Here is a 17988-nt window from a genome sequence, read left to right as displayed (position 1 = left end):
CTTGACTCCCTGGTTAGTCAAAGATCTGCCAAACATTGCCTTAAAAATATACAAACCTTTGTCTCCACTGCCACAAGAGAATGCCACAAAATAAATGATACTCTATCTCCATCTTTTAAACTGTGGCCTATTTTTCTAGTGCCTTCTTTAAGGGAATTTATCACCTTTATAAATTATGATCTCTTTAATTAGTTTATACAGTTTTGCATTACTTATTTCTTTGGTTAGACTCTTGGCATGTGACTGCTATACCTATCATGTTATTCCAGTCATTTGGTTTGTCTCCAGCACCACCTTATTTTTCATTTGTTTGCAAATATCTTTCTGCCTCATTTAACTGGATTATGGGTCATCCCTTTGCTTGTTATTCAGCTGTTGATAGTTCACTCAAAACATCTGATACTTTTGATCACCTGTGGAGACTTATTATTTGACACTCCACTCACACAATGTGTGATCCCTTCATCCCTCTGCCTATAAATTCCAAATCTGCATATTTCTCTCTCACTTCACCTGACAAAGGGGCTATGCTCCAAAAGCTTGTGATTTCAAATAAACCTGTTCGATTATGACCCGTCCCAGCATTGAGCGTGCTGTTCTCAGCTTTGTACCCTTACGTCCCCACCTCAATGAATTCCGGGCTCGACATGATGCTGAGCTCTTCTTCCGTCGGCTTCACCTTCGTGCTCACTTCTTTGAGCAAGAGTCCTCCCCCCGCTCCACAGATCCTTTCACATCCCTCCGACATTCCACCTCTAATTGGACAGCCCCCGCCAGGACAATTTCCTGCCCTCGATCTTTTCATTGACAATTGTCGATGGGACATTGGCCGCCTTAATTTCTCTGCCCCTCTTACCCATTCCAGCCTCTCTCCATCCAAACTTTCTGCCCTTCGCTCCCTTAAGTCCAACCTTAACCTTGTCATCAAACCTGCTGACAAAGGGAGTGCTGTTGTTGTCTGGCGTACTGACCTCTACCTCTCAGAGGCTGAGAGCCAACTCTCAGATTCCTCCTCCTACTTCCCACTGGAGCATGACCACACCACTGGGCATCAAGCCATTGTCTCCAACACAGTGACTGACCTCATTTCGTCTGTATGCCTCCCCCCACCCCACAGCTTCCAACCTCATAGTCCCCCAACCCCAGACAGCCCGTTTCTACCTACTCCCCAAAACCCACATGAAGGACTGTCCCAGCAGTTACATTGTGTCAGCATGCTCCTGGAAAAGTGCAACAGGTCAGGCAGCATCCAAAGAGCAGGAGAGTCGATGTTTCTGGCATGAGCCCTTCTTCAGGACACCTGGATTCCTGAAGAAGGGCTCATGCCTGAAATGTCGATTCTCCTGCTCTTTGGATGCTGCCTGACCTGCTGCGCTTTTCCAGCAACACATTTTCAGCTCTGATCTCCAGCATCTGCAGTCCTCACTTTCTCCTCAGCATGCTTCTGCCCCACTGAACTTATTTCCTCCTACCTTGACTCCATCCTTACTCCTCTGGTTCACTCCCTCCCCACCTACATACGGAATTCCTCTGATGCCCTGCAACACATTGACAGCAGACCCGAACCACTTTCTATTCACCATAGATGTGCAATCTCTTTACAACTCCATCCCACACCAAGACGGCTTGAAAGCTCTTTGCCTCTTTCTCGAAAAGAGGCCCAAACAATCTCCATCCACCACCACTCTCTACCTGGCTGAACTTATTCTCTCTCTCAACAGCTTCTCCTTCAACCCATCCCATTTTCTCCAAATCAAAGGTGTAGCAATGGGTACCCACATGGGTCCTCGCTATGCCTGCCTTTTCATGAGGTATGTGGAACATTTTTTGTTCCAGGCCTAAGCAGGTCCCCTCCCACAACTGCTTTATCGGTACATTGATGACTATTTTGGTGCGGCTTCATGGTCACGTCCTGACCTGGAAAAATTCATAAACTTCGTTTCCAGTCTCCATCCCTCCATCACCTTCACCTGGTCCATCTCTGACACTTGCCTTCTTTTTCTTGACCTTTCTGTCTCCATTTCTGGCAATAGTCTATCCATTACAAGCCCACTGACTCCCACAGCTATCTGGACTACAGCTCTTCTCACCCTATGTCTTATAAGGACTCTATCCCTTTCAGTTCCTTCGCCTCCGCCGCATTTGTTCCAATGAGGCCACTTTCCAAAGTGGTGCTCTTAATATGTGCTCCTTCATCTCCAACCGTGGCTTCCCACCTACAGTTGTTGACAGGGTTCTTGACAGCGTGCGGTCCATCTCCCACGCCACGACCCTCACCCCCTCCCTCCCCTCCCAGAACAAGGATAGGGTCCCTCTTGTTCTCACCTTTTACCCCACCAGCCTTCACATGCAAAGAATAATCCTCCACCATTTTCGTTAACTCCAACACGACGCCACCACTAAACATATCTTCCCTTCCCTCCCCATGTCTGCAATCCACAGAGATTGTTCCATCCGGGACAACCTAATCCACTCCTCCGTCACACCTAACACTTCTCCCATCACCCATGGCACCTTCCCATGCAATCACAGAAGGTGCAACACCTGCCCCTTTACCTCTTCCATGCTCACCATCCAAGGTCCCAAACACTCATTTCAGATTAATCAGCGTTTCACTTGTACCTCTTTCAATTTGGTCTATTGCATTCGTTGCTCCCAAAGTGGTCTCCTCTATATCGAGAGACAAAACGCCGACTGGGTGATCACTTTTCTGAGCACCTTCAGTCTGTATGCATTCAGGTCCCGAACCTTCCCGTGGCTTGCCACTTCAACACACAATCCCGCTCCCATGCCCACATGTCTGTCCTTGGCCTGCTGCAATGTTCCAGTGAAGCTCAACGCAAACTGGAGGAACAGCATCTCATCTTCCAACTAGGCACCTTACAGCCTGCCGGTCTCAACATTGAATTCAACAACTTCAGATGATTATCCCATCTCGGCCCCTCTGTTTTCATTCTACTCCGTAATTTTATTTTGTTTATTTTATTTACCTTTTTTTAAATATTATTTTTCTTTTTTTTTCACTGTTCTGTACCTCTTATTTCTTGATTGTCTCCCTTTCTCTCGCTCCCCACTCTTTCTCATCACCTTTTTCTTCTCCTCTTCCTCCTTTGCTACCCTTCTCCCCTGTTTTCCATTTTGCCTCTGCTTCACCCATCCCCCCCATCCCCCACATATTTTGTCACATAGCACTGGCTTCAGCCTTGGTCATTCACAGCTCCTATTCTCCCTATAATTCCTCATTATCACCTCTTTATTGCTACCTTTGCTTCTGGAGCCATGACTCACTTTCTCTCAGCTTTGGCAAAGGCTCAGTTAGACTCGAAACATCAGCTCTTTTCTCTCCTTACAGATGCTACCAGACCAGCTGAGATTTTCTAGCATTTTCTCTTTTGGTTTCAGATCCCAGTATTCGCAATAATTTGGTTTTATCCACTGTTTGATTATTACTTGGTGTCATGTGACTTATACTTTATACACTAAAAGTGGTCTCACCTATGTGCAGTGCAATGAAACTTCCTACTTTTATATTCCATTCCCTTTGAAATAAACAACACCACTACATGTTTCTTCCTAACCATTTGCTGTATCTGTTACTAACTTTGCATACCAAACCCCCAGGTCCCCTTGCAACATAGAGTTTCGCAATCTCTTTCCATTTTAGTGATATGCTGCTTCCTAACAAAGGAGACATGATTTGGAGGTGCTGATGTTGGACTGGGGTGGACAATTTAAAATTCACACAGCACCAGGTTATAGCCCAACAGGTTTATAGTCCACTTTATAATTCAAATAAGTCTGTTGGATTGTAAAGTGGAGAAATTTACACTTTTTGATATTATAGTTCATCTATCAAGTTTTGTCCATTTACTTAGCCTAGTTGTTTGCAGACTCCTTACAATTTTTCATATCTTACTGTGCAGCCAAAAACAAAGAACTGTGGATGCTGAGATCTGAAAATAAAAACAGAAATTACTGGTGTGGCAGTATCTGTGAAGAGAAAACAGCATTAACGTTTTGAGTCCAGTGACCCTTCAGACAGGGTTCTGAAGAGGTTTCACTGGACTCAAAACATTAACTTTGTTTTTTCTTCACAGATACTATAAAATTGGCTGAATTTCTCCAGCAATTTCTGTTTATGTTTCCTCTGCAACCTATCTTTGTAGTTAAGGCTCCAGCACTGATCCATGTGGCAGTGTACTCTTTACATCTTGCCAAATGGAAAACTTAAGAATTCTCTTTGTTTCCTGTTAGCTAAGCAAGCTTTTGTTCATGCTAATTTGTTAACTGCTACAACATTGGCATCAACATTGTATTCGCATTTTTGATTTAAATCCATAGAAGGGTATATTTCATTTAAAGGCCTCTATTGCAGCAACAAACCCTGAAGTGAAGCTTGACCACAAACATCAAAAGAACCCGAAGCTCACTTTGTTTAAAGAGCAGCACTTTGAACAATGCACTTATTGTGTGTTTGGGTAACAATTTGACCTGAGAAAGGGCTTAATTGTTGTTCAATTATTTGCTAATATTTTGAAATGCTAGACATTTTCCAAAATAATTGTTTGCAGTGAGTGTAATTTTGTTAATACTATTTACTAATTCAATAATGTAATTGTTACTAAGCTCTCGTCTGTTTAAGATTTGCAAAGAAGGCAATTTATGACTTGAAGAGTGATGACACTTGAAATGATTCAGATTTATGTTTCTTCACAAATAGAATACAGGCACATGGGAGTACGATTTTGAGGTAGGTTGTTCTGAAATCAACCCATTATCTGAATATTTGTTGGTATGTAACACAGTACTTTTAACTCTGCATACACACTCATTGCACCACTATTTTATACTTTTCAAGTGTTCTAGTAATAACCGCATAATCTCATAAAATTTGTTTCTAGCAACTTGTGGAGAAAGAAACAGTTGACGTTTTGAAATAAATAATTGTTCTTCAGATCTTCTAGTATGGCATCATCCTTCCTGTATTTACTCTATAACCAGGGAGTCCAGAAACAAGTCTCACAGTGTAAGGATATAATGTAGACTATTCAGGACTCAGTGAAGGAGAAAACATCTCTACCAGACATTGGAATTTTCCATCACAGGAAGTGAGTGAGGCCAATAGATTGAATATTTTCAAGAAGGAGTTAGAAATAATTCTTAGGGCTAAATGGATCAAAGGCTAAGGTCTGAAAGCAGGAACAGAGTACTGAGTAGAATGACCAGGCAATGCCATATTGAATGGTGGGGCAGGCTCAAAGGATCCTTTTTTCTATGCATCTATGATTTGTAATTATTTTACAGCAAATGTAATATTTCCAAGCATGGATCATAATAATTATTGAGAACTGTGACTTTCTTGAACTTTGATGAAAATTCCCATTGATAATTAGATTAGATTACTTACGGTGTGGAAACAGGCCCTTCAGCCCAACAAGTCCACACCGACCCGCCGAAGCACAACCCACCCATACCCCTACATTTACCCCTTATTTAACACTACGGATAATTTAGCAAGTCACCTGACCTGCACATTTTTGGACTGTGGGAGGAAACCCACGCAGACACGGGGAGAACGTGCAAACTCCACACAGTCAGTCGCCTGAGACGGGACTTGAACCCGAGTCTCTGGCGCTGTGAGGCAGCAGTGCTAACCACTGTGCCACTGTGCCACCCACTGCCAATTCATCTGACTAGTGGCTAATGGAGGGCACTATTTTGATACTGTCAGTATGTGGACTGCAGTGGTTCAAGAAGGCAGCTCACCACCACCTTCTCAAGGGTAATGAGAGACAGGCATTAAGTGCTGGCCTAGCCAGTGTTGCCTGGGTCCCATGACTGATTTTTTTCTAAGAAGTACAAAAAAATTGGAGGGAATTTCAGATCCACTGAATATATTTAATCATAAACTATGACAATTTTCACAAGGGCAAAGAAACCTTTATTGTAACTGGTGAAATCATCTCACCAAAGCACGTTTCTTTGAATAATAAAACATATTATATTTAACAGGTTATATTTTAAGTTTTACTCAGTTTCTAACAAAACTGTGGTCTGTTTCTAATTGTGTGCTTTCATGTAAAGCTGTAGGAAATAAAATAGTTTAGTATTGACTTTATATTGCTTTATGCCAAAACTACCTTAGATCATTTTAGTTTCCCCATTTTCTGTGAGTAGTGTGTGTCTACCACAATAACTTTTCATTTAGGTAATCCTCCCTCTATTTTTATACGTTCAATACCTCTACTGTAATGATTGCAAACAACATTTTCTATAAATTGCATAATAACAAAAACGAGATATCCAGCTGATTGACATAATTTCAATATCGTCTTCCACGATATTTGGAGTTTTAAAGAAATAAATTATTTCTGATTGTTTATTATTTATAACCTTAGTTTTGGAAATTCTGTATTACGCAGTACAGTCATTCTTATCCTTTACAATTAATTGGGCTCTGCCTTTGAAGGTCCCAATTCTACTGTCTGTTTACAAATGTTTATCACTATCAACAATAAAAAATATCAATAAAGCCCATGGCAAGATTTCCTCTTGCTGTGTTGTGCTTAATATATCAGTGCTAATAATTCTGATCTTTAGACCGAGTCAATTTTTTAATGATGTGGAGGTGCCGCTGTTGGACTGGAGGTAGACAAGGTTTTTATCAATTTTTTAAATAAATACTGAACCAAAGAAATCTTCATAGCACATTTACTATGCAGCTATGTATAGCAACTAGAACCATTTTAATGCTACTGCATTATCAGTGCTGAATAACATAAGAAATGAGAACAGAAAATGTTGTAATTTTTCAGCAGGCCTGATAGCATCAGTAAAGAAATAAACACTTCTTTATAATACACTTGTGGGAAGTGGCCGCTGGCTGCCTGAGGAAGGAGCGTGGCCTATGAAATCATATGGTTTCAAATAAATCTGTTGGACTATAATCCAGTATCCTGTAATTTTTGACTTTGTCCACCTCAGTCCAACACCGGCATCTCCATTACTTGAGGTGCTGCAGTCCATGTGCGTAGACCAACAATGTCACTAGAAGGAGAATAGTAGGATTTTGAACAAAAAGATTGAAGGAGTGGTGTTATCTTTCCATGTCAGGATAGTGTATGGCTTGGAGGCTAGCTTGCAGGTGGTGATGTCCCCATGTCTTTCTAGATGGAAGTGATTTCTAGATGGAAGAAGATGCTATCTAAGGAGCCTTGGTGAATTTCTGCCATGCTTCTTGTGGATGGTACACTTTCTATGGATGTCTGTGGATGTAGTGCCAATCAAGTGGGCTGCTTTGTCCTGGATGGTGTCCTGGAGCTATACTCATCCACATAAGTGGGGATTATTACATTCACTCTCCTGGTGTGTGCCTGTGGTCAGGCTTTGGGGAGTCAGATGTTGAGTTACTCATAGTATTCCTAGCTTCAGAACTGCTCTTGAAGCCACTGCATTTGCGAAACCACTTCATTTTCAGGTCAATGCCAAACCCTAGCATGTTGATGATAATGGATTCAGTCACGATAACCTGATTGAATATCAAGGAACAGTGGTTAGATTGTCTCTTATTGGTGATGGTCATTGCTTAACATTTGTGGTACAAATGTTATCTTCCACCTTTCCTGGACATTGCCCAGGTCTTGCAGCATTTGGATATGGACTGCTTCAGTATCTGAGGAATCACAAATGATGCTGAATATTGTGCAATCATTGGCAAACATCCCACTTCTGACGATATTAGATTAGACTTTTATTAGATTAGACTTACAGTGTGGAAACAGGCCCTTCGGCCCAACAAGTCCACACCGACCCGCCGAAGCGCAACCCACCCATACCCCTACATTTACCCCTTACCTAACACTACGGGCAATTTAGCATGGCCAATTCACCTGACCCGCACATCTTTGGACTGTGGGAGGAAACCAGAGCACCTGGAGGAAACCCACGCAGACACGGGGAGAATGTGCAAACTCCACACAATCAGTCGCCTGAGTCGGGAATTGAACCCGGGTCTCAGGCGCTGTGAGGCAGCAGTGCTAATGTTGCAGCAAAGGTCATTGGTGAAGCAGCTGAAGACATTACCCTGAGGAACTCCTGCAGAGATGTTCTGGAGCTAATATGACTGATCTCCAGTAACCATAATCCTCTTCTGTTGTGTCAGGTGTGACTCCAAACAGCGAAGAGGTTTTCTCCTGATTTACATTGATTCCAGTTTTACTAGGGCTCCTTAATGTTACACTCAATCAAATGCAGCCTTGATGTCAAGGGCTGTTGCTCTCTAGAATTCAGCTTTTTTGTCCATGCTTGAAACAAAGTTACAATGAGGTTAGGAGCTGAATGGCCCTATTGGAATCCAGACTGGCATCACTAAGCAGGTTATTGGCTGAGTGGACACTGCTTAATAACACTGTTGATAGCACCTTCAATCACTTTACTGTTGTTCGAGAGCAGTCTAATGGAATGGGATGCCAGTTGTGGGGAGCAATTTAACTGGCAGTTTGGATTTATTCTTTTTTTTATGTATAGGGCATACTTGGGCAATTTCCACATCATCAGGTAGATGCCAGTATTGTAACAAAACTGGAACAGCACAGCCTATGGCATGTTGTGGAGAACAGTTTCAGTGTTGCAGCGCTCATGGCCTTTGTAGTATTCATTGCATCGAACCATTCCATCTATGACTCTATGATTCTATATCACATGGACTGAATCAAATTAGCTGAGGACTGGTATCTTTGATGCTCGGGATCTCTAGTGTTGGCCAAAATGGATCATCTACTTGGCACATGTAGCTAAAATTTACTGTGAATGCTTCAGCCTTATCTGTTGCACTGACGTGCTAGAATCCCCCATCATTATGGATGGACATATTTGTGGAGCTTCCACCAGGGAGTTATAGAGTCATAGAGATGTACAGCATGGAAACAGACCCTTCGGTCCAACCTGTCCATGCCAACCAGATATCCCAACCCAATCTAGTCCCACCTGCCAGCACCCGGCCCATATCCCTCCAAACCCTTCCTATTCATATACCCATCCAAATGCCTCTTAAATGTTGCAATTGTACCAGCGTCCACCACATCCTCTAGCAGCTCATTCCATACACGTACCACCCTCTGCGTGAAAAAGTTGCCCCTTAGGTCTCTTTTATATCTTTCCCCTCTCACCCTAAACCTATGCCCTCTAGTTCTGGACTCCCCGTTCCCAGGGAAAAGACTTTGTCTATTTATCCTATCCATGCCCCTCATAATTTTGTAAACCTCTATTAGGTCACCCCTCAGCCTCCAACGTTCCAGGGAAAACAGCCCCAGTCTGTTCAGCCTCTCCCTGTAGCTCAGATCCTCCAATCCTGGCAACATCCTTGTAAATCTTTTCTGAACCCTTTCAAGTTTCACAACATCTTTCCGATAGGAAGGAGACCAGAATTGCACGCAAAATTCCAACAGTGGCCTCCTGTACAGCCGCACCATGACCTCCCAACTCCTGTAATCAATACTCTGACCATTAAAGGAAAGCATACCAAACGCCGCCTTCACTATCCTATCTGCCTGCGACTCCACATTCAAGGAGTTATGAACCTGCACTCCAAGGCCTCTTTGTTCAGCAACATTCCCTAGGACCTTACCAGTGTATAAGTCCTGCTAAGATTTGCTTTCCCAAAATGTAGCACCTCGCATTTATCTGAATTAACCTCCATCTGCCACCTCTCAGCCCATTGGGCCATCTTGTCCAGATCCTGTTGTAATCTGAGGTAACCCTCTTCGCTGACCACTACACCTCCAATTTTGGTGTCATCTGCAAACTTACTAACTATACCTCTTATGCTCACATCCAAATCATTTATGTAAATGACAAAAAGTAGAGGGCCCACACCAATCCTTGTGGCACTCCACTGGTCACAGGCCTCCAGTCTGAAAAACAACTCTTCACCACCATCCTCGGTCTTCTACCTTTGAGCCAGTCCTGTGTCCAAATGGCTAGTTCTCCCTGTATTCCATGAGATCTGACCTTGCTAATCTGTCTCCCATGGGGAACCTTGTTGAATGCCTTACTGAAGTCTACATAGATCACATCTACTGCTTTGCCCTCATCAATCCTCTTTGTTACTTCTTCAAAAAACTCAATCAAGTTTGTGAGACATGATTTCTCACACACAAAGCCATGTTGACTATCCTGAATCATTCCTTGCCTTTCCAAATACATGTACATCCTGTCCCTCAGGATTTCCTCCATCAACTTGCCCACCACCGAGGTCAGGCTCACCGGTCTATAGTTCCTTGGCTTGTCTTCACCGCCCTTCTTAAACAGTGACACCACGTTTGCCAACCTCCAGTCTTCTGGCACCTCACCGTGACTATCGATGATTCAAATATCTCAACAAGAGACCCAGCAATCACTTCTCTAGCTTCCCACAGAGTTCTCGGGTACATCTGATCAGGTCCTGGGGATTTATCCACTTTTAACCGTTTCAAGACATCCAGCACTTCCTCCTCTGTAATCTGGACATTTTGCAAAATGTCATCATCTATTACCCTACAGTCTATACCTTCCATATCTTTTTCCACAGTAAATACTGATGCAAAACATTCGTTTAGTATCTCCCCCATTTTCTGTGACTCCACACAAAGGCCGCCTTGCTGATCTTTGAGGGGCCCTATTCTCTCCCAACTTACCGTTTTGTCCTTAATATATTTGTAAAAAAAGCTCCTTGGATTCTCCTTAATTCTATTTACCAAAGCTATCTCATGTCCCCGTTTTGCCCTCCTGATTTCCCTCTTAAGTATACTCCTACTTTCTTTATACTCTTCTAAAGATTCACTCGATCTATCCTGTCTATACATGACATATGCTTACTTCTTGTTCTTAACCAAACTCTCAATTTCTTTAGTCATCCAGCATTCCCTATAACTACCGGCCTTCCCTTTCACCCTGACAGGAATGTACATTCTCTGGATTCTTGTGATCTCATTTCTGAAGTCTTCCCATTTTCCTTTACCTGCGAACATCTGCCTCCAATTAGCTTTCGAAAGTTCTTGCCTAATACTGTCAAAATTGGCCTTTCTTCAATTTAGAACTTTAACTTTTAGATCTGGTCTATCCATTTCCATCACTATTTTAAAACAAATTGAATTATGGTTGCTGGCCCCAAAGTGCTCCCCCACTGACACCTCAGTCACCTGCCCTGCCTTATTTCCCAAGAGTAGGTCTAGTTTTGCATCTTCTCTAGTAGGTACGTTCCATGTACTGAATCAGAAAACTGACTTGTATACAATTAAGAAATTCCTCTCCATCTAAACCTTTTACAGTATGGCAGTCCCAGCCGATGCTTGGAAAATTAAAATCCCCCACCATAACCACCCTATTATTCTTACTGATAGCTGAGATCTCCTTCCAAGTTTGTTTCTCAATTTCCCTCTGACTATTAATGGGTCTATAATACAATCCCAATAAGGTGATCATCCCTTTCTTATTTTTAGTTTTCCTCCCCCCCCCCCCAAAAAAACTTCCCTGGATGAATTTCCAGGAATATCTTCCCTCAGCATAGCTGTAATGCTATCCCTTATCAAAAATGCCACTCCCCCTCCTCTCTTGCCTCCCTATCTATCCATCCTGTAACATTTGTATCCTAGAACATTAAGCTGCCAGTCTTGCACATCCCTGAGCCATATTAATGTAATTGCTATGATATCCCAGTCCCATGTTCCTAACCATGCCCTGAGTTCATCTGTCTTCCCTGTTAGGCCCCTTGCTTTGAAATAAATGCAGTTTAATTTATTAGTCCTACCTTGTCCCTGCCTGCCCTGACTGTTTGCCTCACTTCTGTTCTCAGCTGTACCCATCTCAGATCGACCTCTTTCCTCACTATCTCCCTAGGTCTCACACCCCACCATACTAGTTTAAATCCTCCCGAGCAGTTCTAGCAAATATCTCTGCCAGTATATTAGTCCCCTTCCAATTTAGGTGCAATCCGTCCTTCTTGTACAGGTCACTTCTACCCCAAAAGAGATTCCAATGATTCAAAAATGTGAATCCTTCTCTCATACACCAGCTCCTCAGCCAGGCATTCATCTGCTCCATGTAGTGTTAGGTGAAGGGGTAAATGTAGGGAAATGGGTCTGGGTGGGTGGCAGGTTGGTGTGGACTTGTTGGGCTGAAGGGCCTGTTTCCACACTGTAAGTAATCTAATCTAATCTGGGCCAATGGCCTGAGAAGTGGCAGATGGAGTTTAATTCAGATAAATGTGAGGTGCTGCATTTTGTGGGCAGCACGGTGGCACAGTGGTTAGCACTGCTGCCTCACAGCGCCAGAGACCTGGGTTCAATTCCCGCCTCTGGTGACTCACTGTCTGGAGTTTGCACATTCTCCCCGTGTCTGCGTGGGTTCCTCCGGGTGCTCAGGTTTCCTCCCACAGTCCAAAGATGTGCGGGTCAGGTGAATTGGCCATGCTAAATTGTCCGTAGTGTTAGGGGTATGGGTGGGTTGTGCTTCGGTGGGTCAGTGTGGACTTGTTGGGCCGAAGGGCCTGTTTGCACACCGTAAGTAATCTAAACAGCATATAAAACAGTAATTGCTGCTCCTGGAATTCGAGGGAATCACTCCCAACACCTAAAATACCTCAAAAAAAGGAGCAGCTCTTACAACCATAAATTTTTCCCGTCCTCCATCTTGGATTACCCAGAATCCTTTTTGTTTAATAACCCACCACCATTCATAACTGGGTATGGCAGGAATGCAGAGCTTATCAGTTTGTTGTGGAATAGTGTAGCTCAGTCTATCACTTGCTGCTTATACTGTTTGAACAAAAGTAGTCCAGTGTTGTACCTTCACCAGATTAATACCTCATTTTTAGGCATGCCCGGTGCTGCTCCCGGTTTTCCCTCCTGCATTCTTAATGGAAGCATGTTGGTCCCCTGGTCAAAAATAGAAATTGCTAGAGAATGTCAAGAGGTCTGGCAACATCTGTAGAGAGAAAGCAGACTTAAAGTCCAGTGACCCTTCTTCAGAATGACTCAAAACACTTACTCTGCTTTCTTTCCACACATGCTACTTGACCTGCTAAGTTTCCCCAGCAATTTCTGTTTTTGTTTCAGATTTCCAGCATCTGCTGTTTTGTTTTCTGATTCCCTGGCTTGATGCTAGTGGCAGAGTGGAGGATATGCTAGGTCATGTGGTTGCAGAGTCTGTTGGGCTACAATCCTGTTGCTGATGGCCCTCAGTGCCTCATTAACAGCCAAATCTGTTCAATATCTGTCCCATTTGATATAACAGTAGTGCCACAAAGCACAATGCAAGGTCTTATTAATGTGGAGGTGGGACTTTGTTTCTCTTAGGACTATGTGGTCCCTCTGATTGAGATTGTCACAGACAGATGCAATTATAGCAGGCAAATCGGTCAGGATGAAGTCTGTTTTCCCCTTCTGTTGGTTCCCTCTCCATTTACAGCAGACCCAGTCTAGCAATTATGACCTGTGGAACTTAACCAGTTCAGCCAGTAGTGGACATTGAAATTCCCTACCCGGTGTATTTTGTGCACTCTTGCTACCCTCAGTGCTTCCTCCAAGTGTTGCTCAATTTGGAGGAACACTGATTCATCAGCTAATGGAGAATGGTATGTGGTAATCTGTTGGAGGTTTCCTTGTCCATATCTAACCTGATGCCATGGAACCTCACGGTGTCTGTAATCACTGTTATTGAGTTAAACATGTGCAAGGAGACAGTGGGTGCAGGTGAAGCTGAAAATGATTGAAAGGTCTTGTAGGACCTCTATCATTTGGCAACTCTGTGTCCCACCCAGAGCCATCCTCAAATGGCCAACTTGGGACCCTTGAGAGCAATGACCTGCAATTGGGAGTAGGTCAAAGGTTGTGAGTGGGAAGGTGGCAATCAGATCTGGGAGTGATGAGACATTAGTGATCAGATCTGTGGAAGGCTAAAGGCTACCTTAAAGGGCGTGCAGAGTATTTCTGTTCTTTCTCCCCTGTAAGGCGTTTTGAAAATCTCACCCACCATTGGGACTGACAGGTCTGACACCCATTTCACTGCTGAATGCCCTGATCCCTGGGAAACCTAGACAATAGTAGTAAATTTCAAATTTAGTTCCTAGAGTCTGTTAGATCAATGTCGCTGAGGTGTTTTGTTGCTTCATGACGGAAGACTCAGATGTGCTGATGTCAGACAGTATAAGAGTGGCAGTTTGCGAGTATGCAGGAAGTTCAGGCCTCATTGTAAACATTTCAGTTTTAAAACTTTTCCCTGACATGAGGTGTGGGAATCGCAAATTGTTAAAGGTTGATGAATTGTCATCAGAATTGATATCAACTAATTCTGTAGGACATTTTTGCTATAACTCCTCGGAAGATGATGATAGACTTCCGTTCCCAATCTATTTTTCTCTTGAGTTCAGCAGTATAGTTTAGATCTGAGATGGCTTGAAAGTATTCTTGATGTATGCATGTGTTTGTGTTTGTTTACAAAACAGCCTTTCTTGTCTTCAAATAACTTCCTATTTCTGCTAAGATGAGGGGAATATTTTTTATAGTTTTGTGATTTAGTAAAATTTCTGATTCAAAAGTTTAGCCAGTTATGTTGTTTTCAGAGAGATTTTGCCATCATTTTATTTATTAATTTATTTTTAATTGCGTACTAAAATTATTAACATTGTTAACCGTAACTAAAATCATTTCCAAGACAACACCCAGATAAATTGAGACCAAAGAGTTATCCTGCCTTCTCCATGATAACATAGTCTTGTCTATTCAATCCTCAATCTGATCTTTAATTCATTTATCCCACATTTAGAATATCTTCAGCTAACCTCTTGGTGCTTTTTTGCCCCTTCTCCTACTCTGGCCCTTATTAAATAAACATGAATAAAATTCTGAATTGCCATTTCCTGTAGGTGTTACAGCAGCAACTAAAGCCCTGTGTTTTAATTAGGTTGCCTTTAAAACAACAATCTTCCAGAATGGGTCTAGAACCTTTTTTGTTCGTATAGTCATTGCCGCAGCATAGACTGGAGCCCACTGATACCTGCGAGAAACCTGGCACAGCTGACTCAGAGGGAATTCCCGGAGGATTGGAAATTCCAACTTGGCAATAACCATATGTTTGAAACTCTCTTAAAGTAATACATGAGGTTAGAGATTTTGGAGGATTCCAGTTCGCTTAAGCTTCACATCATGCAGGGAAAAAAAGAAAACTTAATGTAATTTCTGTCTAGCTATTAAACTAAATCTCGAATTCAACACTGACTGCACTCCTTCAACTTACACCCCCTGACCTATGACATTCCTGATGGCACTCACCTAACTCCATCTGACTTGACAACCACTGCCCTGGGCTAACCCTGCTGGGTCCCCCCGCGCCCTCCACTGCTCCCTCCACACTACTCTGACTAGCCCTGGACTCCTCTCACCTCACCATGTTCCTTGAAGTGATGTCCCCTTGTCAACCTGACCACTTTCCCTTGAAACAACATCTACCCTTTAAACCCTGTGTCAACAGCCATCACCCTTCACCTGCAACTCACCCAACTAGATGTCCAAGTAGATGACAGTAGCTATTGGATATGTTAGCATGGAATGTAGCACACCTACTGCTAAAAAAGGGAGCGGTTTCAAGAATTATCTTTGTCATTGGCTGCAAAGATTTCTTGAATTGTTCTCGGTTGTTTCGTAAAAGGTTTTGTAAAATGCCCATGGTATTATCGAGATGTAAATATGTACCTAACTGATCTGTGTCAGAAATAGGGCCATGATCTCTCAAATATTAACATAAGCCATGAAATAGATATCTGCAGTATTAGCAATACCATATAGATGCAACTTTCTTTCTGGTTTGCTTTGAAGTTCCACAAGAGTTAAAATAACTTTGAGGATTTCCCTACAGCCCAAGGGCAGAACTTCTGCTTGCTCTTTAAAAAGCACATAACAGACAGGATTTGTGATAAGGACACTGTAAGCTAGAAATACTGCTCCAGCTCCTTGGCTGGGTTTGCACATTTGTGTGGTCAGCCATATTTTAAGAGATTAGATGTGAACTGGCCTCCACAGGAAACACAGAGCCCATCAGGCAAACCGACCTGCAAATATCCAAGATATTTGTTTTGAAGTTAACCAGATCAGCCTCTTTTCATGACGGTGAGTAAGAGCATAGCTGAATGGATGGAGTGTAGTCAGGAGTGTGGTGTTGGAAAAGCACAGCAGGTCAGGCAGCATCCGAGGAATCCTAATGAAGGGCTTATGCCCGAAAAGTCGATTCTCCTGCTCCTCGGATGCTAGCTGACCTGCTGCGCTTTTCCAGCAACACATTTTCAGCTCTGATCTCCAGCATCTGCAGACCTCATTTTCTCCTCCTGGTATAGATTCCATCCAGGAGAAAGTGAGGTCTGCAGATGCTGGAGATCAGAGCTGAAAATGTGTTGCTGGAAAAGCGCAGCAGGTCAGGCAGCATCCGAGGAGCAGGAGATTCGTCATTTCGGGCATTCCTGAAGAAGGGCTTATGCCCGAAACGTTAAATCTCCTGTTCCTTGGATGCTGCCTGACCTGCTGCGCTTTTCCAGCAACACATTTTCAGCTGGAATCTATACCAGCCTGCCTTCAACACACTTTCAGCTCCACCACAGCCCTTGCTGGCTATTCACACCCAGATGCTAGAAAGGAATCTAAAATTGCTCTTATAGGTATCTGCCCATGAAAATTCATGCTATCTGTTGACCCTGCAAAATCTGACTGGGCCAGGATGAGGGAACATCAATTTCAGGATACCCCTCCAGGATTATGATTGGAGGGATTTTGGGAAAATTACTATTTACTTGTATATCAGCGTAAGTACGAGGAATGAATTAAGGTCTGTTAGATTGGTTCAATATACTTAGGTTAAATTTAACTATCATGTTTATTGATTTCTCTTCTCGATTGTTCAGTGCTTTGCCTTTATTGGTTATATTTCCACATGTTCTAGCTCTTCATATTTTTTCTGTCACACAGAAGCACATATTTGTTCATGTAGATAGCCAATTATGTCTATCAACTAGGAAGATGGACATTGGGAAGTATGTTCCTGCTTTGGAGAGCTGCGCTGACAGCCCTTCGCACATATGGATCCTAAGAAACTACACTCGCCAAGAAGTTTTCAGGAATATTTTTTACAGCCCAACTGATTATTTTCTTTAAAGTAACACTTAAAAAATAGAGGTCAGTAATCATGCTTTGTGAAATTCTATTTTAGTAGTGACTTAGTATTATAGTACAGTACTGAGTAGTATAGAGCCTTATGTAACTTTTCAATTATATTTTGATTCATATATGGAGTCAGAGAGTTGTTGATTGGATAAAAATAAAACACTGTGACCTGGCTACATAATTGAAAAGTTACAATTTTCAATAAAATGTGTTTGCTTTTTAAAATCTTATGACGTGACTACACTTGAGTAGTACTTTATTGGGATTTGGACTATCCAACAGTAATGAAAGATGTTCTACAAATCCAAGCCTTTCTTTTATAATCCATAATAAAAATCCCAACAATTGTGTACTTGCTAAGCTTTCAATATATTAATGGTCTGATTTTTAAAAGCAAACAATAGATTTTTTTCTTGAGAATTGACAAGTCAATCATGCTCAACTTTTGAAATCATATTTTAAACGCACTGAAACTTTGATTTTGAGGGTCATTTGTTATGGAGATTAAATGAGTTTTCTTCATTACTAAAGGAATTTCAGCTCTAATGTGTATACTTACTGTGGAAAGTTCTGTGTAATGAATAGTGGATATATTCTTGCAGGTTTGATTCTGAAAAGCTTAACCATCATCAAAGCTTCTGGAAAGCATAGATAATGAAGCGATCTGAAGGCAACTGTCCCTGTGTTTTATATAAAACACTCATTCAGATAAGTGGAGTGGCAGCAGTGGTTCAGTGGGTAGTACACTTGTCTCTGCGTTAGAAGGTTATGGGTTCCAGTTCCATTCTAGGGCTTGAGTGCAAAA

The 17988-nt window shown here is 42.4% G+C and overlaps 1 protein-coding gene across 2 annotated transcripts in view; it reads left to right on the top strand.

Annotated features, from left to right (window-relative positions):
• galnt13 (UDP-N-acetyl-alpha-D-galactosamine:polypeptide N-acetylgalactosaminyltransferase 13) overlaps window positions 1-17174 on the top strand; it is a 369837-nt gene extending 352663 nt beyond the window's left edge. Inside the window, exon 12 of one of the 2 annotated variants that reach the window (XM_060827901.1) lies at window positions 17015-17174. In XM_060827901.1, coding sequence (XP_060683884.1) covers window positions 17015-17174 — 160 coding nt within the window. Of the gene's footprint in view, window positions 1-16988 lie in introns of both variants that reach the window. The other variant, XM_060827900.1, reaches the window with a different exon arrangement.
• The last annotated feature ends 814 nt before the right edge of the window (window positions 17175-17988 follow it).

This window comes from Hemiscyllium ocellatum, chromosome 7, assembly GCF_020745735.1.
Source record: "Hemiscyllium ocellatum isolate sHemOce1 chromosome 7, sHemOce1.pat.X.cur, whole genome shotgun sequence".
Taxonomy (NCBI): Eukaryota; Metazoa; Chordata; class Chondrichthyes; order Orectolobiformes; family Hemiscylliidae; genus Hemiscyllium; species Hemiscyllium ocellatum.
Note: the sequence above shows the minus strand (reverse complement) of the source record. Positions and strands in the feature narration are given on the sequence as shown.